This window comes from Danio rerio, chromosome 24 (assembly GCF_049306965.1).
Source record: "Danio rerio strain Tuebingen ecotype United States chromosome 24, GRCz12tu, whole genome shotgun sequence".
NCBI classification, from domain to species: domain Eukaryota; kingdom Metazoa; phylum Chordata; class Actinopteri; order Cypriniformes; family Danionidae; genus Danio; species Danio rerio.
Window position 1 is genome coordinate 35,983,138 of NC_133199.1, and position 26,524 is coordinate 36,009,661.

The 26,524-nt window shown below is 35.5% G+C and overlaps 2 protein-coding genes and 1 long non-coding RNA gene across 10 annotated transcripts in view; 2 read left to right on the top strand and 1 right to left on the bottom strand.

Annotated features, from left to right (window-relative positions):
- The window catches only part of LOC141380746 (uncharacterized), a 113,789-nt gene extending 111,617 nt beyond the window's left edge, over positions 1 to 2,172 (top strand). The window contains exon 3 of the long non-coding RNA XR_012399498.1: positions 1 to 2,172. This is a non-coding gene — a long non-coding RNA (uncharacterized lncRNA).
- Positions 1,929 to 18,097, bottom strand: steap2 (STEAP family member 2, metalloreductase). Of its 5 annotated transcripts, none has more exons than XM_068217242.2 (6): positions 18,013 to 18,097; positions 17,247 to 17,280; positions 14,418 to 14,956; positions 9,168 to 9,695; positions 6,904 to 7,068; positions 1,929 to 5,321 (listed from the first exon to the last, which is right to left on the bottom strand). In XM_068217242.2, exons 1-6 carry the CDS (start codon positions 18,037 to 18,039, stop codon positions 5,037 to 5,039), a joined length of 1,578 nt encoding a protein of 525 aa, XP_068073343.1. In that variant the 5' UTR covers positions 18,040 to 18,097; the 3' UTR covers positions 1,929 to 5,036. The 5 variants fall into 5 exon arrangements, with proteins under 5 accessions (XP_068073343.1, XP_073797072.1, XP_001921185.1 ...); XM_073940971.1 differs by having other exon boundaries at positions 17,247 to 17,346; positions 17,458 to 18,097; XM_001921150.7 differs by lacking the exon at positions 17,247 to 17,280.
- Positions 14,683 to 25,984, top strand: LOC100535932 (uncharacterized). 4 transcript variants are annotated; one of them, XM_003201325.7, is made up of 8 exons: positions 14,683 to 14,860; positions 18,657 to 18,720; positions 20,773 to 20,902; positions 22,349 to 22,482; positions 24,324 to 24,432; positions 25,101 to 25,220; positions 25,506 to 25,584; positions 25,775 to 25,984. In XM_003201325.7, exons 2-8 carry the CDS (start codon positions 18,695 to 18,697, stop codon positions 25,864 to 25,866), a joined length of 690 nt encoding a protein of 229 aa, XP_003201373.3. In that variant the 5' UTR covers positions 14,683 to 14,860; positions 18,657 to 18,694; the 3' UTR covers positions 25,867 to 25,984. The 4 variants fall into 4 exon arrangements, with proteins under 4 accessions (XP_003201373.3, XP_005163001.2, XP_073797079.1 ...); XM_005162944.6 differs by having other exon boundaries at positions 14,689 to 14,860; positions 18,657 to 18,855; XM_073940978.1 differs by having other exon boundaries at positions 14,696 to 14,860; positions 18,657 to 18,728.
- The last annotated feature ends 540 nt before the right edge of the window (positions 25,985 to 26,524 follow it).

Below are 26,524 nucleotides of genomic sequence, written 5' to 3' on the forward strand. Positions count from 1 at the left end.
TGAGAGGATGGTGCGTTCTGAAAGACGGATTTCGACAATGTAAGTTTGTTTATTATACTAATCTAAATATAAATATAGAGATGGCAAAGGACAAACGTCCTTTACTCAAATAGAAGTACAGATACTCATGTTTAAATTGACTGGTAAAAGTTGAAGGACTACACTTTTGTACTCAAGTAAAAGTAAACTACGGAAATATGTTCTTAAAGTATAACCACTACCTAATTTAGTTTCACGATGGTAACTACACTGCACATCATCTATACAAAATAACTTACGTTTCTAACTTTTTGACGGCAATTTTCTGCTGCAAAGTGGCCAAGCAATATCAATCTAGGGTTGTCGTGATACCATTAATTCATGTCACAATACTATACTAGCTGAAGTATCATGATACCAACAAGTATTGCATACTGTAATTCATAACCCAAATCCATGAAATAAAGAAAAATGTCAGAAATACTAGATTTCATTTGTTATAATCGGCATACTTGTACTGACTTAATAATTCCCTTATTATTGAAAAAAAGTATTTGCATGTCTCTTTACCTAAAATGTATTCAAACCAACAAAAAAATACATTTAAAAAAAGATACAAATGATATCAAACGAAATTCGTAACAAAAAGAGCATTTTTCCAACAAATCTAGCCTATATGAAGTAGTCAAAAATTGTTAAATATTTCCTAGTGCTATGTTTTTGTCTTATCAGGTAAGAATCCACAGTAGTTCAAAGTGTTTTGGCTATTAAATCTTAATGACAGGAGCAGAAATGAACGGATTCAGATTCGAACTGAAGCATTAGAAATTGTACAATAGGCTACTATTAAAATAAAATGTTCTATTGTTGCACAAACGTGTGAGCATTTAGTGACTTTCCACATGTAACGTTACGTATTTTAGACAGACCGTTAATGACGATACTACCACTTACAAACTACAGTGGCACCGCCAGTATTTAAGAGCCATAGTATCACCCTACTAGTACCTGTAAACCGTGCAACCCTACATCACTCTACAATATTGTCCAACAACACTGCTCAAAAAGTTGCCCTCTGTATCAATACCTGGACACAAATCATAACTTTACAGCTGTTAAGAACAACAGCTGTCATACTCGTTCATGAATGTCCAACATTTAACACTTAATTTTGTCCAAAACATATTTCAGTTTTTTTTTTCTTTTGATAAAAACTTTGTTTGCATTATCCAAAATCTGCTTCATTTTCTTAAAACTGTTTTGTTAGTTTTCAGAGTAGTGTGTCAATTTTATTAAATGGATGAAGTCACTAATGCTGTTAACACATTTTTGTATCATCTTTTTTTTCACTTGATAAAATCCTGATCCTTACCATTGTATTTTAATTCATAAATCACCCAGTATAAATACTTGTGATGTTATAAAATATTTACCTAAAAATCTATCTAACAAATTTAGATGAGGACAACAGTGTATATAATATACATCTTAAAACTATAAAACAGTATAAATTCTATACTAAGAAATATGAACTGGTTGAAAAAAAGGGAATAAACGGCATTGGATAATGTATTCATAAAGTATTAAATTGCTTTAATACTAACTGTACAAACGTAGACAAAACAACACACACACATCATTTTTTTTCACTGTATTAGATAAAAAGATCAGAGAAGTACAGTTCACCATGGTCTGAAGTGGACAAAAGACTTTAACCCCATCTGAATGCCAGATTTGAACAGGAATGTGTCTCGTTTAACTGTGATTCGATCAACCAAAATGCATCTTATTAATCGATATAAACATAACATCAGTCATGTTTACATCACTGACTCTATTTTTGTACATGAAAATACTGAAAATCCAATTTTATTGGGGAAGTTAAATCTGACAAAATTAACGTCTAAAATATGAAAATGTATTTAATTTAAGAATTAAAACACCATGGAGATATTTTGTTTGTTTTTATTCGTATTCATTTCAAAAGCATCAAGTGAGGCACCGTTCTCACACTGATACCAAACGCTGTGCAACAAAAAGAGTGCCACAAAACCGCTTTAACTACAGTTCACAGAAACAGTGTGGAAAACAGCAGTCTTTTAGCATGACATGTTTAATGGAGAGTCTGTGTAGGACACTGTGTAACTTTTGTAACAAGACACATTTCTCAGAGAAGCAGGGCAGTAACAAATGAAATAAATAAATAAATAAATAAATAAATAAAAGATAACATTTATGGGTAATGTATAGTTAATGCAACATGAAAGTGAGAAGTATCTTGACTTCAATGATAATGTTTAATTTTTGTTTTGTTTTCTCTCAGAACCATTTTATGTGCTATTTTTGTTATAACCTTTACGTAATTGTGTCTAAAACCATTCTGAACATCAAGGGGTCAGTGAAATCACATGTCCAGAGCTGTGCACGTATCATTCACCAATACATGACGTCTTATAAATGTGATGTACAATGGCCATCATTACACGATTAGCACAGCTAGAAATAAAAGGCTTGGAATTTACTTTGACATTAAAGTGAGACACTCCAGTCAGTTTTTTTTTTAAGTCTAATGGTAAGAAAACATTATAAATATCATCTTAAGTGTACCTTTTTGTCACACTTTATCAATTTGAGTCTGTAGATTTCCCTTACAATAATCGTTTTTACAGGTCATTTTCTCAAAATGAGTTTTCTCTCCAGCACTCACACACACACACACACACACACACACACATACACCAAACTTCACAGTTTTATTCAAATCTGTATTCTGAAGGTTTTTACAGATTGAGATGTCCATTTGTCTCGTTAAATACAGCCTTTTATTGTACAACCTCCTCTGTAAAAACCATCACAATCTCACAGCAATTCGTAACTTTTTGATTTAGTGTCTAATTCAAATTCGTACAATGCGATCTCATTTATACAATTTAGTATGATTTGCTCATCCCTCAATGATGGTTGGGTTTAGGGGTCGGGTTGGGTGGTACACCTCCTTTTAAAAATCATTCATATTTTTAGATCTGGCTGTAAAAACATGAATTTCATATATCAAAAACAATTTAGACCCATCTTCATCCAATGTTCAGACTTTTTTGTCCAACAAATATATGCAAATTAAATAAACAATTTCATTTGCATATGTAAAGGTAACATTTTGTGACTCTTAAAGGAGCAGTTCAGCCAAAAATTAAAGTTTACTAATTAATTTCTCACCCACAAGTGTTTCCAAACTTTGAGCTTCCTTTTTTCTGCTGAACACAAAAGAAGATATTTTGGAAAATATTTTAATGCAACTAAATTGCTTTATGTTCAATTCACTTAAATTTGTAAACACAAATAAGTTAACTTGATTTCTTCATGTTGTAGCAACACATTATATGTGGAACCCAGCATTTTTTACAGTGAGTAAATTGTGACAGAATTTTCAATTTTAGGCGATTTATTCCTTTAATACAGTGGTTCTCAGCCCACATTCCTGAAGGATCACCAACTAGGGTTGAATTGATAGACGATGCCATCGGCCATCGCAGATAGACATCACCATGCTGAGTCGGCATCGCGATCCTCTGCCCTGCCCTCGTTGCAGCAGCAACCCGCTTGCGAAAACTACACACACTCAGACCCCGTTTACACTAAAGGCTGATTTATACTTCCGTGTCAATCGCACGCATATGATACGACGCAGCCTATGCGTAGTTGCAGAGCCCTCGCCGTGGAAATCGGCTAGCGCTGGCGAGTATGGGTAGGGTGAGAGCCACGCGAGCCCAATGCAGCGAGTGTTTACAAGTGTGAAGTCCTGTGAAGGAGCTACGGATGAGACTGTTGTTTTGCGTTTACCTTATGATTAAAGTTGTGGCACATCCACTAATTCCAGCCACAAAATGAGCGAGTTTGAACCACTTGTACATTAAGGTAGCGTTCAGAAAAAACCAAACAGCAGCGAAGGAACTCGACACAGAGGAACATAAACACCTACTGCCAGCTAGCGTTTCTGAAGTGTTACTGCAGAGCAACACACACAGCGTGCAGAAAGATAAATGCATGGCTAGATACATTGCATGCGCCATGGGTCTTGCCGATTATTTGACGCAGAAGTATAAACCAATCATAATACATCTGAGTTTTAAAATGACATTTTAGAATGAAAACGATCCATGTCCACGCTGGTATTTCACCAAGCATCTCTGAAAAGCTCTCCTTCCACACTGTACTGCTGAATACACACATCACGTGACCACAAACACACACACACACTGTCATGCGCTGCAGTGCAGGCTATGCGTGCATCTGACTCTGAGCTTCAGCAGTTACCCCAGAGAACAGTGCAATTTGGACAGTTTATCAAGGATGTACTGCTGGATCGCGTCTCACTATAAATGTTAAAAATGATATTTAATAAATCGTGTTTCTATTTAACGCCTCTTCAGTCTTTTGAATCTATTAAGTAACGTGTCTCAGCGTCAGTACACTGCTTCAATCTTTCGTTTTCACACTTATACATAGTAATTTTGGTGAACCTCAGATACTGTTGGTTGGTTCCTGTTGGTTGTGCACCATTACCAACCAAGTTTGTCGACGTCATTATAACAACACAGCTCACTCTGCCTTTTCATGCCAGAGTCCCGCAGAAAAAGTGATTGACAGGTGGTAATTTGTGTGTAACTTATCTTTATTTATTTATGATTTATGGGTAAAACAAAAAACATGCGGGTCCGGTAGTTGAAAAGGTAGACTTTAATTAATTAATTCCTTATGAATTAATTAATTATTCATAAATAATTAGCTCATCGTCGCGATGTTTCACATTAGACATCGTATGATGCCAAATTTTTCGACATCGCCCAACACTACCACCAACACTGCATGTTTTGGATGTCACACCCCTTTCAGGTCTTTCTGCTAATGTGCTGATGATCTGAATCATGTGTGTTTGCTTAAGGAGACATAGTAAATGTGCAGAGCTGGTGGTCCTCCAGGAACATGATTGAAAAACACTGCTTTAATGTAATCAATTAACTATTATAACTATAACTATTTTGTTTACCCTTTTGTTTTCACATGATGGTGACCCTCTCTGGGGAGACGTGAGCAGCCGGTCTCTCGTGGTTTGTGCGGCTCTGATGGGAGTCTAATCCACGTCGGATGCGCTTCAGTTTCCGGCTCACGCAGGGAAGCAGCAGCACTATTTTTCCTATGATGACGGTCACAGGTAAAATCAGGGCCAGGACGAAATTGGGTGGCATGTAGAAACGATAGGACTCCTCCAGAAACGCCCGCTGCCAGCCGAAAAGCAAAGCGTGAAACGTGGAGATGAGCAGCGCGATGTAGCCTAGAGTGGACTGATGGGATACAAACGCTCATTTGAGATTATATTTGCCTAGAAAACAGGGTTCACACTCTAAACCAAATGTCAAAGTCGTTTATATAGCACTAATAAGCACAACCAAGAGTTGGCCAATGTGCAGAAAAGCAAAATGGGTCACTGCACTGTCACCTCATAACAAGAAGGTAGCTGGTTCGTGCCCGGGCTGGGCCAGAAGGCATTTCTGTGTGGTTTTGCTTTTGCTAAAAGTCGATGCTGAAAAAAGCAGGATTTGACCACAGCTCAAATTTCAGACCATCATCAAAACTGACAGCCAGATTTTTTACCCAAGGTTTCAGAGAAGAGGTTATTTTGCCAAGATTTACTGCAGGTGTAAAGCAAGATGATAGACCAAACACAATTATCTTAGGGCCTACTCACACTATGTCATCCGTACCGTGCCCAGGCCCGTTTCCCGGATCGTTTGAGAAGTGTGAGTGCGCTGAATCGGGCTCAAGCACAGTTCACTTGGTCGGCCCTGGCCCGGTTGGAAGAGGTGTGCCTGAGCGCGGTTCATTTGGGCTTTGGAGTGGTATGCTTGTGTGTGAGTGCAAAACGCGCCAAAGCCCGAAACTGAAAGCGAGATGTGACTTTTACGGGGCTGTTTCAAATGGATTTATTAATAATTCTTACTGTTCAGTGAACGCAAACTGCCGTGGTTTATTAAAGACGCAAACCCCTCACTGCACGACAGCTGCGCACCTTCAGCAGACCTCCTCATTCCTGCAGTACGAGAGCTTTATGATTGTTTATGAGCGCCAAAAGTGGCGGATCTGTTCGGCGAAATATCTGACTGCGTGTCCCCGCATCCCAAAGGACTGTTTGGCGAAATATTTGACTGCATATCAAACGACTGAAACGATATAACTAGAGAAATCTCCACTGTGCTGCTGAGTGAGAGAGCGCTTCTCACTGAACAGCACAGCAGCGATGACGTAAGCGTGCCGAAGCCCGTTTGTGGTGTGAGCGCGGGCCGTCAGGGGAGACGGGAGGGGGGACAAGCGTGCTTTGGCCAGGTTCAAGGCAACTGTACCTAGTGTGAGTACGGCCTTAGTTTAACTTTCATTAAAATCTAGAAACTTTTAGTGATCTAATTCTCTGAAATTTAATCAATAAAAAGGTGAATTGCCATGATTGTGATCTCTGAATTCAACACAAAATTAAGCAAATGGTACAAAATTTAGGAAAGCTTGCGATGTTTAAAAAAAAAAAGATAATATTAATTAACAACAAACTTATCCAGCATATGTTTTGCACAGCGGATGCCCTTCCAGCTGCATCCCAGTACTGGGAAACATCCATACACACTCATTCAAACACATACACTATGGTCAATTTAGTGGACTGTGAGGGAACCGTAGCACACAGAGGAAACCCACGCCAACACAGGGAGAACATGCAAACTCCACTCGGAAGTGCCAACTGAAACAGTTAGGACTCGAACCGGCTACCTTCTTCCTGTGAGGTGACAGTGCTAAACACTGAGCCACTGTGTTGCCATATTTGCACTAATATTGCAAAAAACTGTAGGACAGTGAGGTGGTGTGATGTTGTGTTACCTGGATAAAGCTGAACTCCCGCCAGTTGAGTGCGTCGTGGACTGAGGGAATAGAAGTGACTGCTAATAGAGAGAGTAGCCCCAGGGCCATGATGCCGAAGGACACATACATCTCCACTCTCCACACCTCCTCTTCATTCCATGAGTTCTCGATGTTCGCATGAACCTACAGACCCAGAAATCAAATCAATTAATTTGTTGAATGAACATTTATTATTATTATTATTAATAGTATATATTATAATTTAAGTTTTAGTGATTGTTTTTTAATAGTAATCATTAATCATTTGACTTAAAAATAAAAATGTAAGTATGAATGATAAAGTACATTACATAATAAAATATTTGTAAAACTTAATTGCAAATAATGTGCTATAATAAATAACTATATATTTACATATAAATTAAAGTTAGTAATGACTAATACAAATATAATATTTGACTTTGGTGTATTTTTATTACAGTATCTGCATAAACTTAAATTTTTCTTATTATTATTTTTATAATCATTATCATCTTCTATATTCTCATTGAATGGGCGAGGCAGTGGCGCAGTAGGTAGTGCCTCACAGCAAGAAGGTCGCTGGTTTGAACCTTGGCTCAGTTGGCGTTTCTGTGTGGAGTTTGCATGTTCTCCCTGCCTTCGCGTGGGTTTCCTCTGGGTGCTCCGGTTTCCCCCACAGTCCAAAGACATGCGGTACAGGTGAATTGGGTAGGCTAAATTGTCCGTAGTGTATGACTGTGTGTGAATGTGTGTGTGGATGTTTCTCAGAGATGGGTTGCGGCTGGAAGGGCATCCGCTGTGTAAAAACTTGCTGGATAAGTTGGCGGTTCATTCCGCTGTGGCGACCCCGGATTAATAAAGGGACTAAGCTGACAAGAAAATGAATGAATGAATGAATGAATGTATTCTCATTGATATATATATATATTTGACCAATGATATTAATAATTTGCATAATTCACATAATTATATAAGCAAAAATATATTAATTTTATTATAATTTTAATATTTTAAAATATTTATTAAACATATGTATATTATTATATTTACAATAAATAATTATAAACAAACTTTTAATGTAATTTTAAATTAATATTAATAATATTATTTAAAAATAATAATAATATTAAGTTTAATTATAATATGATCAATATAAAAATGTTTATAAAATTTTGTATTAATATTTTATACTAAATAATTATACAATATATTAGAATTTCTATATTAAACAAATAAAAACACTTCATCTGTGTACTTTATTATTACTATTGTTATTAATATTTTAAGATAATAATATGTTATGATTTATGATGATTTAATAGTAATAACTATTAGTAGTAGTGATATTTAGTATTATCATTATTATTACTATTTAATATTATTATAATTAGTTAAATGATTAGATAAAATTATATTCATTTCAAATGTTGATATTTATTATTGTATAATATTTTATGTAAAAATGTAATCATTCTTAAAATATGTATTAAATTTTATATTAATATTTTCATGAAAAATTATTATGTAATATATTATAATTTCTCTATTAAAATAATTTAAAACTGTATTTTTGACTATTTTATAATTATGATTATTATTATTAGTATATATTAAGATTATCACTAGTATATCATTATTATCATTATTCATTATTGTTAAATTATTATTCTTGTTGTTATTATTATTATTCATTACTTTTATTGTTATAACTGTTATTATTGTTATTATTTTATTATTATTAATTAATAATATTGTTATTATAAGTAGTAGTATTTGTTAATATTAATATTTAATTGTATCACTATTATTATTATTATTAATAATAATAATAATAATAGTCGTAGTATTATTAATTATATTTTTGCTTTCATTCTTGTTTTTGTTAGTATCATTATTCATTACTATAATCATTGTTATAATAATATTATAATCATTATTGTTGTTCTTATTATTTATTACTAATATTGTTAACCATTATTAATATTAATAATAATAATAATAAGTAATATTGTTATTATTAGTTGTAGTTATTAGTAGTAATATTTATCAAACTTATTATTATTTTATTATTTATAACTATTACTACTACTACTACTACTACTATTATTATTATTATTATTAATAATAATATTATTAATATTATTATTATGACAAACCACAAACAGTAAACTTTATACAGTATTACACCCTCCGAGGCATTCCCAAAAAAGCTCATCCACCCCATCAGTGAATTTCCTGCATGTCATGAAAGTGAAGGTCACCTGCTGATAGGCCATGTTGAGCATCAGGTATCTCTCCGAGCGCCTCATAGGCAGACACAGGCTGTACAGCACATGAATACAGCCAAAGAAGAAGCTCAACAAACCCAGCTGTTTGCGGCTCTCCAACCAACCTTCCAACCAGGGTGGAAAACGCCGGTACTTGGTCCCGTACATGAGCTGATATGCGGCCGCGAGCTGTCCCGCTAAATACACCAGGGCTAGCAGAACTATGGCCACCACAGGCAGCGTCCTGTTCACTATTTCCAGAGGAATTTTGTAGAAGAAGCTCTGCCTGGTCTTCATGTACGGATGGATAATGTCCCGCACGAAAGAGTAGGCGAAGAAGAAGATGGACAAGGCCACGGCGGTCAGGACGGGTCCTTTCCAGGCCGTAAAGAGGTGCAGGGGCATGTTTTCGATGTCTTTGGCGGAGGAAAGAGCGCCCATGTCTACTGGGATGAAGCTGAGCTGACGGGACATTTCTATGAGCTGCTGTCGAGCGTCAGCTGAGTTACTGCAAATATACACCTTGAGGAAATAGAGAAGTAAGTATTACTTTTATAAGTTCAATTTCATTCATTTATTGTTGCATGCATTTAGGATGAATACGGTTATTAAAATATTATTATTATTATGTATTTGTCTATATATTTATACATTTATGCATGTCTGTTATCAATAATATTGACATTATTATCATTCATATTAATATTTTATTATTATTAACAATAACAATTATTACTAATAATATTAATAAATAATAATAATAATAATAATAATAATTATTATTATTATTATTATTATTATTGACAAAAACAACAATAATATAATTAAATATTATTATTATTATTATTAACAACAACAACAACAAATATAATTAACATTATTATTATTAGTAGTATTATTATAATTGGCGGCACAGTGGGTAGCACGTGGGTTAATTAATAATTAACCTAGTTAAGTCTTTAAATTTCACTTTAAGCTGCATACAAATGTCTTGAAAAATATCTAGTAAAATATTATTTACTGTCTTCATGGCAAAGATAAAATAAATCAGTTATTAGAGATGATTTATTAAAACTATTATGTTTAGAAATGTGTTGAAAAATTCTGCTCTCTGTTAAACAGAAAAGGTGGAAAAAAATAAACTGGGGCAAAAAATTCAGGGGGGCTTATATATATATATATATATATATATATATATATATATATATATATATATATATATATATATATATATATATAAATTTTTTAGATTATTTACGCATGCACTGTAAATTCCATTATTGGTACAAGAACCATTTTCATACTTTATAATGTTCAACTGTTTGTGTTTTCTTATTCATAATTTAAAAATAAAACGTATGTATTTAATAAAAAAATGAGCCAAATGTGTGAAATCAAGACAAAAGTGTGTCAATGAGAGGAACCAGAGAGGAATACAGCACAAAAACTATTTCCTAACATCCATATCCTGAGTAGAATTAACTCATAGAGTTGATAAAGGTTCAGAATTATACTGTAAGATACAAGCAGGTTTATGGTAGGGCTGTAATGGATTTTTCGTTGCATTAATAAAGTCTCTTCCTCCTTTAGAGGTTTCCAGAGAGAGAGAAGCTCATCTGTTCATCTTAATCTGCTCTTCACACAAACTCAGACATTTACATTCACTGCGGCTAGAGGAGGACTCTGGTAATACGTCATAATTCTTATCGTTTTTCTCCTCCTCATCATCACTTCTCAGATAATATGTGCTTTATAGTTCTATTAGCATACAGTATATAAGGCTAAGTTCTTAGCCCCTCAGTGAAATTTTTATTATTTTCCAAATAATTCTCAAGTGACGTTTAATAGTGCAAAGACATTTTCACTGTACTGTATTTTCTATGATATTATTTTTTTGGAGAAAGTCTTGTTTATTTTAGTTTGTCAGAAATTAAAGCAGTTTTACTTATCTTTTTAGTAATATTTTAGGTCATAATTATTAGCCCCCTTAATAATAGACTTCTTTTTCCATTAGGCTCTTGTCCAAAACTTTACCAAATTAATCTAACTTGGCTATATAAACTAGTTAAGCCTTAATTGCATTTAAGCTAAATAGTTTCTTGTAAAATAGCTTGTCAAAATAAAATGATTATCAGACTGCATGATTTTCAAAGTAATCGTGTCACAGATGTTTTCACACTGCTTGACTATCTGGGCTAGCGTTTTGTCGCTGCTTTGTTTACACTGCAAGATGGATCGGTGACAGGGGCTTTCACATTGAATGCTTTTACAATAGAAAGAATCGCCAACAACTTCGTCCAAACTACGTCTCACAGCCAAAAACACGTAGTATATCTTTTGTTATTAACTACATAGGGAAAAAGAAGCCTTTAATGGGGTAGAAAATGAACATATTTGTTCACCTGGGTTTAAAGGGAATCAGCAATTTCTCCTCAACTTTCTTTTTTTTAACTGTGGCGGCTTTCCAATGCTGCTATTGTTGGTAGAGTGAGCAAGTTTTTAACGTGTAAAAGTCAGAGTCCGTAGGCAAATAGATGCAAATAAAAACGTCTTTATTTTCCAATCAACTTCCAATCAACAGAATCACTTAATCACTTTCCTTAATCTATATGCACACTTCTCTGTTATCTTGAGTTACGTTACGCTCAGTTACGAGACGAGACGAGACGAGACGATACGATCAAAAACTGTGTGCTTCCTACCAACACTAGCGGCATTGGAAAGCCGCTACATAAAAGTCAAAAACTGTGTGCTTCCTACCAACACTGTCTCTTCCATGCAGTGAAGCCACAGTTATATAGTCTCCTACTGACACCTTGTGGCCAATAGCCAAAATACAATGTATGGCTCCTACATTAACTTTCTGTATGAAATGTCAAACAGACACGGGTGCTCCTGTCAAACCTCCACTAGTCTTTTCTTCATTTCTTGGGTCCAAATAAACCGAAAATGAGCGCTTTTAACTTCTCCCTCAACCTCCTGCAGGTAAACACATACACTAGGGGATGCTACTCTCTTATCGATGGTAAGCAATCGCCGATGTTATTTTCAGTCAAAACTCTTTTCACACGGCATGATTTGAATCGCCGACAGCTCCAGATATTTAGCACGCCAAATATGTCATGGGCATCGGCGACTCATTGCAAATCTCTCAGATCGCATCTTTGATAGTTCATACAGTGTGATTGTCACTCACGTGCACGAGCACCGGTTTGCCTGTGATTTCAGGCATTTGTCGGCGATTGCTCAAAACCTGTCGGCGAGTCAAAATCGGGGCTTAAATCATGCAGTCTGAACTCGGCATTAGAAACACCTCACATAAACATTTACTAGTTTGCTTTTTGTAATTTGATGCAAAGATAATATAATATGAAGCAGGCACGTGCACACATAGGGCGCAACCTGTGCAGTGCAGTCTTGGAAAGAAAGTGCCCTTCCAAAATGATCAAAAGTGCCCCCGTGATACACCCTCCCTTCTCCGTACCGCCCTTCAGTAGGCGCGCGTCAACACCGCTCTTGAGTACCCCCCCAACCCCCCCAGCTTTACATTACGCGCACGACAACACCGCTGATCAGAACTCGCGCGACAACACCGCTGATCAGAACTCGCGCGACAACACCGCTGATCAGAACTCGCGCGACAACACCGCTGATCAGAACTCGCGCGACAACACAACTCTTCGGTATTTCAGTAACCCCCCAATCCCAAGGCCCAAACTCTTGAGTACCCCCCCAACCCCCCCAGCTTTACATTACGCGCACGACAACACCGCTGATCAGAACTCGCGCGACAACACCGCTGATCAGAACTCGCGCGACAACACCGCTGATCAGAACTCGCGCGACAACACAACTCTTCGGTATTTCAGTAACCCCCCAATCCCAAGGCCCAAACCCATCCCCCCCCACCCGCTCTTCAAAAAATTTATCCTGCACATGCCCTTTGGACAGTCTCTGCACGGGCCTGATATGAAGTATAGCTTTATAAATGAATTAACATAATTCTTGAGTTTTTTTTAAGACAACTCATTTGTTTTATGTTCAATCCATTTAAATTGGCAAAAACAATTAAGTTAACCTGATTTGTGTTAAGACAGGATTAGGGTTGTAACAATATACCGGTATGACGATCTACCACGATTTGAACGTGCACGATTATCATACCATGAACAATTGCATATCAACGGTTTTAACCCTTAAAGATCAAGACAGCCGCCCGCGGCTAAAAATAAGTATTGCTCTTAAATGTTTAATAACTTTTGATCCGCTGATCCGATTCATACAATTCAAAGATTGGCATAAAGAAGAGAATCTCAGCTTTCCAGTGCTGTATCACATAACATTCGCGGACTTTCAGAGGCTCCGGAATCAGTGCGGTTACGTCATCAAAATTTGACAACGCTGATTTGACAAAGAAACGCTCGTCACTGTGTCTCCGGACAAACCAGACACGATACATTGATGCATTGTCCCTCCTCCATGCCCAGATTGGTTCAAACTCGCTATATCACAACCAATAAGCATAGGTTTCGCTTTTGTTTGTAGACCAACAACGAGCTTTTTGAACAACACGGAATGAGAGATAGGCATACATTTATGCGCAGCTAAATAAAACGCAAAAAAAAGTTTTGCATGAAATAATTCTCATACTAAGTACTTTTGCATGCACAGCAGCACAGAAACATGACAAAACAGTGACACAGCAAAGACGAACTGCTGCTCTTGCTGTATTCAAAAGACGCAAATGAAGGTGCAGCTGTTTGTCTGCATTGCAGACAACCATATCCAAATCCATATACACAGACAACCATATCCATGCTGGCACATAAAACGTAAGGATGTTCCATATTGAATCTAGTTTCGTTATGTAACTATTTATAGTATAGTAAATATTTATATCTATTTTTTTTACTGAGGATTTGCACCATGTTTATTTGGACTTTATTTGGACTGACACATTATTTATTATTTTCTTATTTTTTTATTTGTTCATTGTAAGTGGTGTTGTTTACAGTAACTGAAAATATATTATTTGGAAAAAGTCAAATTTGCTTCACTGTTCTATTATTTTGTAACATTTGTAACATACCGTATACCGCAAAACCGTCAAACCGTGGTATTGTTTTAGACGATTATCATACCGTAAAAAAATTCATACCGTTACAACCCTAGACAGGATGAAGGAACTGTGTGGAACAAAGGATTTTTTACGTGTTTCGTGTTGCTGTTATTTCGACAACATACCTGTCGACTGGAGTCCCTGGGGCCCGACTGCATGGCCCAGGACGAGATCACATTAAAGCCTTTGACTACAGTGGATTCTGGGAAGAGGGATGCCAGATATTCTGCATTTGACTCTGGAAACTGGTTCAGCCGTCTGTTGTTGCTGACATCCACCAGTATTTTTCCAGCCAGCAGGTGCTTGATGTCCCAGAGGGTGGAATAGTGCTCTCGGCGGATGGCCAGGAACACGATGTTGGCCTTTCCCAATGCGTCCTCGTGATGGGTCACGTCTACCACGTGCGGGAAGGATTCTGCCGCTCTTTTGGGCTGTCGGCTGCCCACCACCACATGGAAGCCACAGCGAAGCAGGCGGAGGGTCAAGCTTTTGGAGAAGTCGCCAGAGCCGATGATGCCAACCGTGGGCTTGCCGGATCCCTCTTTGGAGCCATTCTTCAGGCCATTGGGTAAGAAGCAGACTTTGGTGCTGGCTGGACTGCTGCCCAGCAAGGAAATTGAGTCCATTTTCAGGCCCAAAGCACCTCGTACTGGATCTTCAGACACTAATGGGATAAAACATTCTTAAAGGAGATCTCACATGATAATTGTTAGTTATGCAGTTGAAAATAACATCTTACCAGCTTATTTAAAAAAAATGTAGAACCCTGTGATTTTCTTTTGCGCTGACTTTATACCGCCTTTGTAGAAGACAACCCCCCTTTTTTTCCAATAATTAGCTTTTTTTCTTTTCTTTTCTTTTTTGTGAAGCCGATTAAGGTTAGGATAAGCATTAACCTTATCCTAACCTTAATCGGCTTCACAAAAAAAAAAAAAAAAAAGCTAATTAATAATTTGTTTCTTTACATAACTATATTCCATTATTATGTTCAAAATTAGCAGATTATACCACACTCCCAGAAAAAAGCCTTGTTGCCTATCTAAGTTTTAGTAACATCAAATAATAACTTTTATGAAAGGCAAAGGCCTTTAGATTACGCTTTACCAGAATAAAATATTATCATGGCTTGATTTTAATTATTTAATTAGGACAGTAAAGTCTGACTTTTATTAGACAAAAGTCTTGTTCTTTAACAGAAATAATGTACAGTATAGAATATAAATTCATGGTTCATAAATAAAGTCATCTGGAATGACAATGAAAGCGTTCTTGCAGGACTCCCAGAGATTCCATCTTACTCCAGACATGCTCAATAATGTTCATGTCTGGTGACTGGGCTGGCCAATTCCTGGAGCACCTTGGAAATTCTTCAGCACTATCCTGTGGTTTGTAATGTAATGGGCGGCACAAATGTCTTGATACCTCAGGCTGTTGATGTTGCCATCCACTCTGCAGATCTCTCGCATGCTCCCATACTGAATGTGATCCCAAACTATGATTTTTCCTTCAGCAAACTTGACTGATTTCTGTGAAAATCTTTGGTCCATGCTGGTTCCAATAGGTCTTCTGTGGTATTTGTGATGATTGGGATGCAGTTCAACAGATGATTCATCGGAAATATCGACCTTCTGACACTTTTTCAAATGATCGACTAGAATCAATACCTTGTCAAGTTATTATTTGTTGCTCTTACAATCGATGACAAGACTTTTGTCAGGTAGTGTATATATTTCACATGTCATGTTCTTATAGTTATTCAAGTATCTGCTTAATATAAAAATAACATCTCTAAATATGTCAGAAAATGCCTTGTCAACTAACTTAAATATCAGCTACAATTACTAAATAATAATAGCGATATAAAAACAAAGCAATTTATACAGAAATTTTGGATTTGTTTATTTATTAAATTAAATATTTAAAGAATATTTACTAAAAAAACATTTTGCACAAATATATGTTTTAAAAACAAATTTGACATAAATTTCTAATATTTTGTTCTAAATATAGATAAATATCATTTTAAAGTATTAAAGACCACATTTGCATTGTTGTTTAATAAGAAATTTGTTTGTAACACTGGTAGAAAATCTTTATTTTATGTTTTTACTGAAACAATAAAAGGAAGGAACAGTTTTTAATGCATTTTTTTCACAAATGTGGCAATATTTTTATTTTGAAACCTTCATTTGAATATTGATTTAATTATTTGAATTCCTATTTATTTAATCTGAAAAATAAAAGCTAATAAAAATGTTAATGTATGCTATGATAGTAGATAAATAATGCAATAACTGACATCAGATAAAACGGTTAATGAAACCTAAAATTGTTGCCTTGAAATATAAATATAAATTACATTGCAAAGTAATACAAATACAACAGTATTTAAAATATATATTTACAAATGTACTTCAAATGTACAGTATTGTAAAAATAAAGGAAATTACAAAAACATGTTGGCACAATGACCAAAGCATTTGAAACTATTGAAAGTAAAATTAAGTAGAAAATGTTAATTGAATACGAATAGATTATAATACATAAATATTACAATACAAATTATTCATATATATAATTTTAATAAATTATAAGCAAATTATAAGCAAAACAAAAAATACTATTACTTAAAATATAAGCTGCAAATTTTTTTTTGCTGTTTTATTTTTTATTATTTTGTAGTCAAGTCATTATGTGTGGGCAAGGGTGGATTTAGTAATTTGTGAACCCTAAGCAATTCTGGCCGTGGGGCCTAAAATGCACATTTTGTACTTTAATTTATTTTTAATTGATTTATTTTGCTGTTTTTTTTTTAATCACTCAATCTCTTTTTCTACATTATTTTGCATCTTAATGTAACAACATGTAAAGCATCTTGTAAAACGTTATTTGTATTAAAATGAACAGTTAAAAATGATATATTAACTATTACGTTTTTAAAACTAAATCTTTACCTGATTTGACAGCTGAATTCCTCCGTGGGTGAGGCTGGAAACACATTTGCGCAGGTGTAATGAACGTTAAACTTGTATATAACGTTAGCCTATTTAGATCCTCATCATACAAAATATGATAGAAAATGATGAATTTTATTGGTATAATTTATACTTCTAGGTATTTATGTGGGGGCCCTCAGATTTTCTTGGGCCCTAAGCAACAGCTTACCTTGCTGATTAAATCAACGTGTTTGTAGGAACAATGATAACTAAAAAAAACTGCCAAGTTAAACATCTGGATGAATTACTGTATGACATCTGACTGGGAAATGTGCCTGTTCGGCATACAAACCAAATGTGTAATTCAGTTCAATAGTTTTTAAATTATCATTTGCGTATCTTCATTATAAAGTAGTTAGCCTAAATGTTCGATCCACAGGTTGATCCATGATGAAGTGTCTCCAAATTAAAACTCATTAAAAAATTATAAAACTATTCCTGTCAAGAATCAAATTCGGCATCCTTCTTCAACACTAACATGCTTGGAAACCTGAAACATGCGACGTGACTTGCCAAAAATGATTGTATGCTAATATGAAAACAACAGAACATAAATCATCCTTTATTCATCATAACACCAGAAAGAGCATCCATGTATTTATATCACAGCATAGACAGGCTGATCTGTAAATCACGCGTTATGAAGGTAAAATAAAGCATGACGCATCCGACTGATATGCAACGTAATTGCGAAAAAAACGTTTCAAGGTTATAATAACGGTACCTGTAATGGAATCTGCGGCGGCACCATCAAGCAAACCGATCAGATGTCCCTCATCGGTGACGGTTCCCCCGCCCTCCGTCCGTTTGATTTGCACTGACCCACGTAAAAGTGGTATATACGGAGAATCTCCTTTACTAACCGGCGACTGTTTTAGCAATTTATTTCCTCTAGGGGGCGCGAGGAGGCTCAAAAAGATTAATTCTACACTGAAATACATGACAATTCCAGGACGATTTTCGATTTATTAAAAATATATGTGGATGTGAGAGTGTAATCGGTTTAATATAACAATTTAAGCTGACTCAAAGCTGAAAAAGACATATTTAATATACTATTTTCCATCGCACTCATTTAATAACCACATAAGAACGTGATTGGTCCATCTAGATGAGCGCTGAGAAAAACAACAGTTAGCATGTGATGTTCTCATGCTCAACATGAGCAGTCTTTTGTTTTTTTTTTTTGCTAAAAAGTAAACAATAAAAACTTAAACAGACATTTTATTAAACGTACACAATTTACAAATAAAATATGTTCGATTTTGACTACTTCCGGACTGCTGTACCGACTCGTTGTGATTTACTATTTATTATAATTGGTCGTTCTTGTTTTTTTTTCTGTTTTCACATGTTGGAGGGATGCAGCTTGTCTCTGATCTGATGTGTGAAGACAGTCCTCTGCAATGGGAAACACCTCTGGGTTGATCTGGTAATTCGGTAGTGTATGCTCAAGCCCCACAACAAAGCCTAATCACCTCATCGTTGTTTCGAGCTCACAAAACAGAAGATGCCAATACAGTAACGCAAAAAGGCAAAGATGCTGATTTAGGAGATGTTAGTACAGGTAATGCTAATTTTCTTAAACACTATATCATATTGGAATACACAACATTTAATTTTCTCATTTAACCCCTTATCTGCCACTCCACATTTTTAGTTCACTCTTTTAGGTAGGCTATATTTATTTTATTGGCAATTGTAGTAAATATGAACACACACACACACACACACACACACACACATATATATATATATATATATATATATATATATATATATATATATATATATATATATATACACACTACCCACTGCGCCACCACATTGCCACTCCTATATCTGCTCATTAATATGTACTTCACTTCAGCTTATTAATTTACCAGCATTTGAATTGTACACCAGAACAACAGACAGAAATTGTCTCTGAAAACTGACAGGACAATAAACATTTAGATGAGCTTGTTTTCTGATTCGAACACAGTCTAAAGCTTTAGTCAGGCCACAATTTGCACATCACAGGTGAACAATAAAAGAGCAATACACTGGGACAAAACCCCTTTAAGCCAAAGCTGATGACATTTTCACGTGAGAGGGATTGAAACAATTCATTAAAATGAAAATCCCTGCTATATGGGCTGCACAGCCGATTAATGAAAAACCTCAAATAATCACACATAACAGCTTCTCTGACTATGAGTGTAGCTAGATGGATGTATTTATTAAGGAGTTAGATAGATGGGTGTTGGATTTATTGATGGATGAATAGATAGATGGACTTATTAAGAAAAAAGATGGAAAGGCGTCACCGTGGCGCAGTAGGTAGCATGATCACCTCACAGCAAAAAGATCACTGGTTCGAGCTGGGTCAGTTTGCATTTCTGTGCGGAGTTTGCATGTTCTCCTCACGTTTGCGTGGGTTCCTTCAGGTGTTCTGGTGTTCCCCTCTAGTCCAAAGACAAGGGTAAGCTAAATTGTCCATAGTGTGTGCGAATGAATGTGTATGGATGTTTCCCTGTGATGGATTGAACCTGGAAGGGTATCCGCTGCGTAAAATATATGCTGGATAAGTTGGTGGTTCATTCCGCTGTGGCAACCCCTGATGAATAAAGAGACTAAGCCAAAAAGAAAATAAATGAATATAGATAGATGGATGGATGGATTTATTAATAGAGAAAAATCAATAGATGGATGGATTTATTAATAGATAGAGTTGGGTGCATGTATGAATTTATTAAGTAGATAGATAGATGGACGGATGGATTCTTTGATAGCTGGAAGGATGGATGGATGTATGGATTCATTGATAGGCTTCATTGGGTTTGTAAACAAAAATAGATGGATGGGTGGATTTAATAATAGACAGATGCGTGGCATGGATGAATTTAATAAGTAGATAGGCAGATGGATAGATGGACGGATGGATTAATCAATAAGTGGATGGATGTATCATAGATAGGATTTATTAGATTCACAGACAAAAATAGATGGATGGATTTATTAATAGACAGAGATGGGTGGGTGGATGGTTGCATGAATTTATTAAGTGGATGGATGGATGGATTTATTTATTGATAATTGGATGAATGGATGAATTTATTTATTGATGGATGGATAGATAGATAGATAGATAGATAGATAGATAGATAGATAGATAGATAGATAGATAGATAGATAGATAGATAGATAGATAGATAGATAGATTCAAAGAGGATATAAAGTCACAACAATTTTATATTTTTATTCAGTTACAAACTTACATAATAGACACATGAAATATTTGAATCATGGACAACAAAAGTATACTGTCACATTTACTGCTCGACTTTCTGAAACCTCAAGGTCCTTCGGCAAAACTGCGAAAGAGCCGTCAGGAAGATCATGCCAATGACAGTGTGTCAGTTTCTCCAAAAATAACCTCTTTTGCTCCTTCCTCTCGTCTTCTGGTGAGTTCACACTGCTGTTTACTTCACTTTTTCCTCAGCTTCAGTGCAGCGTCAGGACAGCAGCTCCAGGCCTCAGAACACAACATCTTGTTCCTGACCAGAATGGAGAAAGTCACTTACTGTGAGACGTGTGATGCTGCAGACGGGCCTCGAGGAGGAGTGTGTGAGGTCAGAGGAAAATGATATGACTTTCTGAAGAGAGCTCAGTGTACAGCTAGCTACCAGTTTATAAAATAGATTGTAAAATACAACATTATTAAGGGGCAAAACTTGATTTGAGCTCTTTTTTGGTTGATATAGAAATTAAAATGCACTGACTGTATGCTCATTATTTTCCTATTATTCAACTCTCAAAATGTTTAAAGAGTTTCACTAGTTTTTCTATTTAAAGCTTGACTTTTGTAATTAAGTCATGTTCTAAAACTGACAGAAAATGAAATGTTGCTATTTACTCTCATTCTGGCATAATAATCAAGAAACTTTACTGCAGTACCATGACCGCAACAGGCGCACCTATATTACACAGAGTCTAACTGGTGCAAGGTGTCCGCTGGGTCTTAAAAAGTCTTACATTTCAAAAACTAAATTTTAGGCCTTAAAAAGTTTTAAATTCACAGAAATTTTTGTCTTGCGGGTCCTAAATAATTGTAACCTGTCTTAATTTTCCTGTCTGTGTAAAGCAATTCAATCAAGCCAACTCGCATCCAATCACCAACCATCAGGGCTTAATTTGTGCCGGAACACGCCGGATCCGGCACCTAATTTTACCGTTTAGCGAAGTGCGCACACAGTCAGTGGAGGTGCGTGATGAGGCACCAGGCGAAAGTATAAATCCAGCTTAACAGAGATTTTCTTAAATAAGTGAGATGAAAAGTTTTGAAATACTTTCCAATGGAAAACTTGCTGACTTGAGCAGGTTAATCATGTCTTAGCTAGTCACATAGTGTTTTTTTTCTTGTTTCTTATTTACTGCCATTAAGGCAGCGTTAGCATTAGCCGTCATGCTTTTTAGGCTTGCTGGTTGTGCAAGTGAAGGGCTTGGTGCTAGGAACTACTTTTAGACACTTACCAATATCATTGTGCCTGCTGCAGCCATGGTACAGCAGCACATTCTCTTGATTAATATGCCAGAATGAAAGTAGTTCCCAGTCATATGTATCTAGAAAATAGCAACTTTTTATTTACTGTTGGTCTTAGTAGCCTACACAATGTAACTATAGAATAAGCTTTGAATAGGAAAAGAATCTAAAGTCTTTGGTTATTTTTTAATGAGATGCTATTGGTCTAATCTGATTTAATGATTTATGCTAAGCTACGCAAAAAAGGCACCCATCATTCAAAAATTGCCAAAGTCAACTGTTTTGCTGTTGTAAAATAAGCAGAGTGGACTGTACCTTTAATTCTTTGTCTACAACTAACAACAAACTGTAATCTTTCTGAAATCACTCAGACTTATTCCTGAGCTCAGTCAGTGTTCAAACACCCCGTAGGCCTGTTTCTTTTTTGAGAGCTCACTTGATGGTCTAATTAAATTAGTCAATTTTCCTTTCAGCCTCACTCATGACCGTCCTGTGATTCTGTTCTTGTCCTGTTAAAACCTCTTAAACTTTTCAGCACTCTTTAGCTCCAGCTTTGAGACCAGGAATCATCATGCATTTCTCTGATGTGCTCTTTATTTGGATTGTGGCATTGGGAACATCTGAACTGAGCTCTGCAGGACCTCTTCATGCACAGTGCAAAGTCGAGTGGTGAAGTATCATCTTTTATCTTACTTTTTAAGAATGTGAAATCTTTAACATTTGCGAGAATATTTAAACAGTTAATCAATAATTCAGGCTAATGTAATCTATTTTCTGTAAAGTTTGCAATGATGTATAATGGATTTGATAATAGAACTAGAATTGTATTTTAGTTGTATCGATGTGATATGTGATTAAAACATACACACACAAATTCCATTCGTTATAGCATTCCAACATTATGGATGTGACATTTGTAGTAAAAACTCAAACCATAAATTCACAGAGAAATATGTGTTAACATTATATTGAAGCATCTGTTTATATTTTACAGAACAACTCACCACAGATTATAGGATCAGAAAACTATAAATCTGTGAACATTTTTGATATTTTAAATGAGGAAAAAACACATGCATTATGGATGTGACCAAAAAAATCTGTGAGTTTACAGTATACTGCCTACTTTGTAGAAATTCTGTGAAGTAAACTGCACACCCCCCCCCCCCCCCAAAAAAAAACAATGCTAATAAACAGGATAAGAGTTGCCTCACTATAGAACAATTATTATTATTATTTTTTTTTTTACATCGTTGTATTTATGAGAAAAAAGTTTTATTATGGACATCTCTTTGTTATGGATGTGACATGCTGTATGTGAAATTGTCACTTGTGTGACTGGTCAATCAAAAATAATAGTTTTAAAACATTGACAGAGACATTTTTGAGTATTTTCATAGTCCTGTAAAATACAAGCCTACACAGAAATACTTCGAAACGGTTAGCTATTTTAGTAAAAACCTATTTTTTTTTTCATGGCAAGGTTGACACTTGCATGGAATTGCTGGAAATCTTAAGTGTTGGATTTTTACATTTTGATATTAAATGTTACACTCATGCTGACATTTTTATTCAAATTGTTTTCTAAATTTCTTTTTTATTTTGACCATTATTAAAATAGTGGTAAACTGTACATATATTTGATTATTATATTTAATATTATAATATTTAAACAAAGTTTAATGTGTTATATTTGTGAGATACATGTATAATTATGCTTCATTTTATTTTATTTTATTTTATTAACTACACTGTTCCGGCAGTTCCTCGCATCAAATATCTTGTTTGTCATGGGGGGCATGCATGAATAAAATGAAAGTGAAAGTGTCAAATTGCAGTAAAAGTCGACAAATCAATAATTTGGCAAATAATTTGCTTACTGATGTCCATGTAAATGTAGTCACTGTCTTTCTCGCCTGCATCTTTGTTTGTTTGCTTCTGAAAATCAGCAAACTGAAACTCCCCTTTTTATGCAAATCCTTCTCTCTTTCGCCACTCGACACTCCCACCTAAATAAAGCTGGACTCACCCACTTTTCTGACTTTTTTCAAACTAGAAGTGTGAAAACACTCTGCTGAGACAGGGGGGTTTCATGGCCCTTTAAGCTTTCACATGACCATTCCAGGCCAATAATAAGATTATGATATTTTACAGAAAAGGATCATAAAAACCTATATACAATATTATATTAAATTTTTTTTATCATTGTTCTATTTTGATCTGTTAGAAATTTTTGTAGTGTGTAATATTTTAATGCTTAACGTTTAATAATATTAAGCAGTTGAAAACTATGAAGATATTTTTGGTGCAAATCTACCAAGCAGCTGTAAAAGTGTAATTTGTTGTTGTAATGAATAGCCACAAATGTGTATCAGTAAATCTGTATTCACAGAGGAAATTTGCAAATGTGTACACCTTTTTAAAACCTTCATTGCAGGTCCACAAATCCCTGTTTTTCCACTAGGTGGCAGCTTCAGCCATACTTAAAATTGACTGTTTGTTATTCCCAGGTACTTCAGTCTGCCTTGCAGGAGTGTGTCTGAATCTCTGGTCACACAGATCAAGAAGTGGAGAACATTCTCAACGTGCGCCACAGGAGGAGAGAAATGTCTCTACAAGGTGTGTTTCGTGATGTAATGTGGTGTTTATATGAACCAGTTTATAGAATCACTCCACTTTATTTTGGAATATGCTTATCTTAAAACTCCCCTAGAATTATACTGTGGAGTTTTACTATTTTTGAACTTATTCGGCTGATCTCCGAGTCTGAAGAGAGCACTTTTAGCTTAGCTTAGCATAGATCATTGAATCAAATTAGACCATTAGCATCTAGTTTAAACATTTTTTAAAGATAGTTTTGATCGTTTTCCTATTTAAAACCTGATTCTGCTGTATCAACATTATTATCATCATAATATCGTTTACTTAGACTGATGGAAAATAACAGTTTTTTTTATTTTCTGCCGTACCATGACTGCAGCGGATGCAATGATAATACTCAACGACTATGATAATACGCACCACCTGAAAATAGACTCAACAAGGGAATTAGGAAAATTTATAAAACTTCTTTGAATTTTGTGTTTGAGAAGCTAATGGTCTGATCTGATTCAATGATTTATGCTAAGCTAAGCTAAAAGTGCTCCCACTAGACACCAAGATGGGCTGAATGGATTGAAAAATTGTTCAATTCAACTGTTTAACTGGGAGTTGTAAGATTAATTTAAGAAATAAGCTTCTATAAGTATATGAATATGAATATTTAGCATTGTTTCTCTGTTATTTAGTTGCAGTCAGCATCGACGCACTTCATTTCCGCCAAACACACAACGCCAGTGAAGAAATATGTTGATGACATCAACTTCAGACTCACCTCCTATGGGTTTTTTACACACTGTCATGTATCTGTAAGTGTAACTATAATGTAGACCAGCGGTGTCCAAACTCGGTCCTGGAGGGCCGGTGTCCTGTAGAGTTTAGCTCCAACCTTAATCAAACACAACTGAACCAGCTAATCAAGCTCTTACTAGATACACTAGAAGCCTCCTGGCAGGTGTGTTAAAGCAAGTTTGAGCTAAACTATGCAGGACACCGGCCCTCTAGGACCAAGATTGGACACCTCTGATGTAGACCAACAACTAAGGGATTATTTATACACAACAAATAATCTTTTAAACTTATTCCGCATGCAGGCCATGTCAGTGTCAGAGACCTGGTATGCCATCACTGATCACGGCACTAACTACTGTAACCTTTACAATTTGATTGAAGGTAAAACTGGTTCAAAAATTAATATCAGATTGCTTTTGATTAACATGGCATGAATGTGCTGAGTCTTATTGTGTGTGTGTGTGTGTGTGTGTGTGTGCGTGCGTGCGTGCGTGCGTGCGTGCGTGCGTGCGTGCGTGTGTGTGTGTGTGTGTGTGCGTGCGTGTGTGTGTGTGTGTGTGTGTGTGTGCAGGAAGTGGATTGACTGAAGCTCCAGGATATAAAGAAATCACCAGTGACTTCCTGTGCACTCAGCGCTCATCTGCTAACTGTACCATTTACTGAGACATCTTTATATATATTTTAAAATCATTTCTGGATGTTTGTACCTGTAGTCTAGTAGAATTAGAAATAAGGTCATGACAATAGTCATACAATTGAAAATAAAAGTACTTTTAATCAACCTACGGTTTGTAAAAATAAAATGAGTCTGTTCTAAATGTGCTTTACTGTACATGTACACACATAAAGCATTCGTTGCATTATTCATTTATATTCCTTAGCTTAGTCCCTTTGTTAATCTGGGGTCGCCACAGTGGAATGAACCGCCAACTTATCCAGCATATTTCTTATACAGCGGCTGCCCTGCAGCTGCAACCTAGTACTTGGAAACCCCCCATACACACTCATCCACACACATACAGTACGGCCAATTTAGTTTATTCAATTCACCTATAGCGCATGTCTTTGAGCTGTGGGGGAAACTGGAGGAAACCCATGGTGACACGGGGAGATTTGTTGCATTAATATTGCATATATACATTTTTTTACAGTACATTTAATTAAATAAATGTGTCTTTGGTAAACGCAAGACTCTGATTAATAAGATGACAAATATTTACCTGTTGAAGAGTTGTGTTTATTTGTGTTATTTTAGTAGAACACGTCTACTTTTTATTTTAATGTTGTAGCAAAGATTGTGGAGCAAATCTATAACTGACAA

Coding starts and splice junctions, on each gene's coding strand:
- steap2 (XM_073940971.1), bottom strand. CDS start 17,523: ATGTTTAACTTGGCAGTTTTTTTTAGTTATCATTGTTCCTACAAACAC. Junction 17,347..17,457: donor ACGTTGATTTAATCAGCAAG/GTAAGCTGTTGC, acceptor TTGTATGATGAG/GATCTAAATAGGCTAACGTT. Junction 14,957..17,246: donor GAATTCAGCTGTCAAATCAG/GTAAAGATTTAG, acceptor TTATCCCATTAG/TGTCTGAAGATCCAGTACGA.
- LOC100535932 (XM_003201325.7), top strand. CDS start 18,695: ATGGGAAACACCTCTGGGTTGATCTG. Junction 20,903..22,348: donor CTCGAGGAGGAGTGTGTGAG/GTCAGAGGAAAA, acceptor TAAACTTTTCAG/CACTCTTTAGCTCCAGCTTT. Junction 25,221..25,505: donor TTACACACTGTCATGTATCT/GTAAGTGTAACT, acceptor TTCCGCATGCAG/GCCATGTCAGTGTCAGAGAC.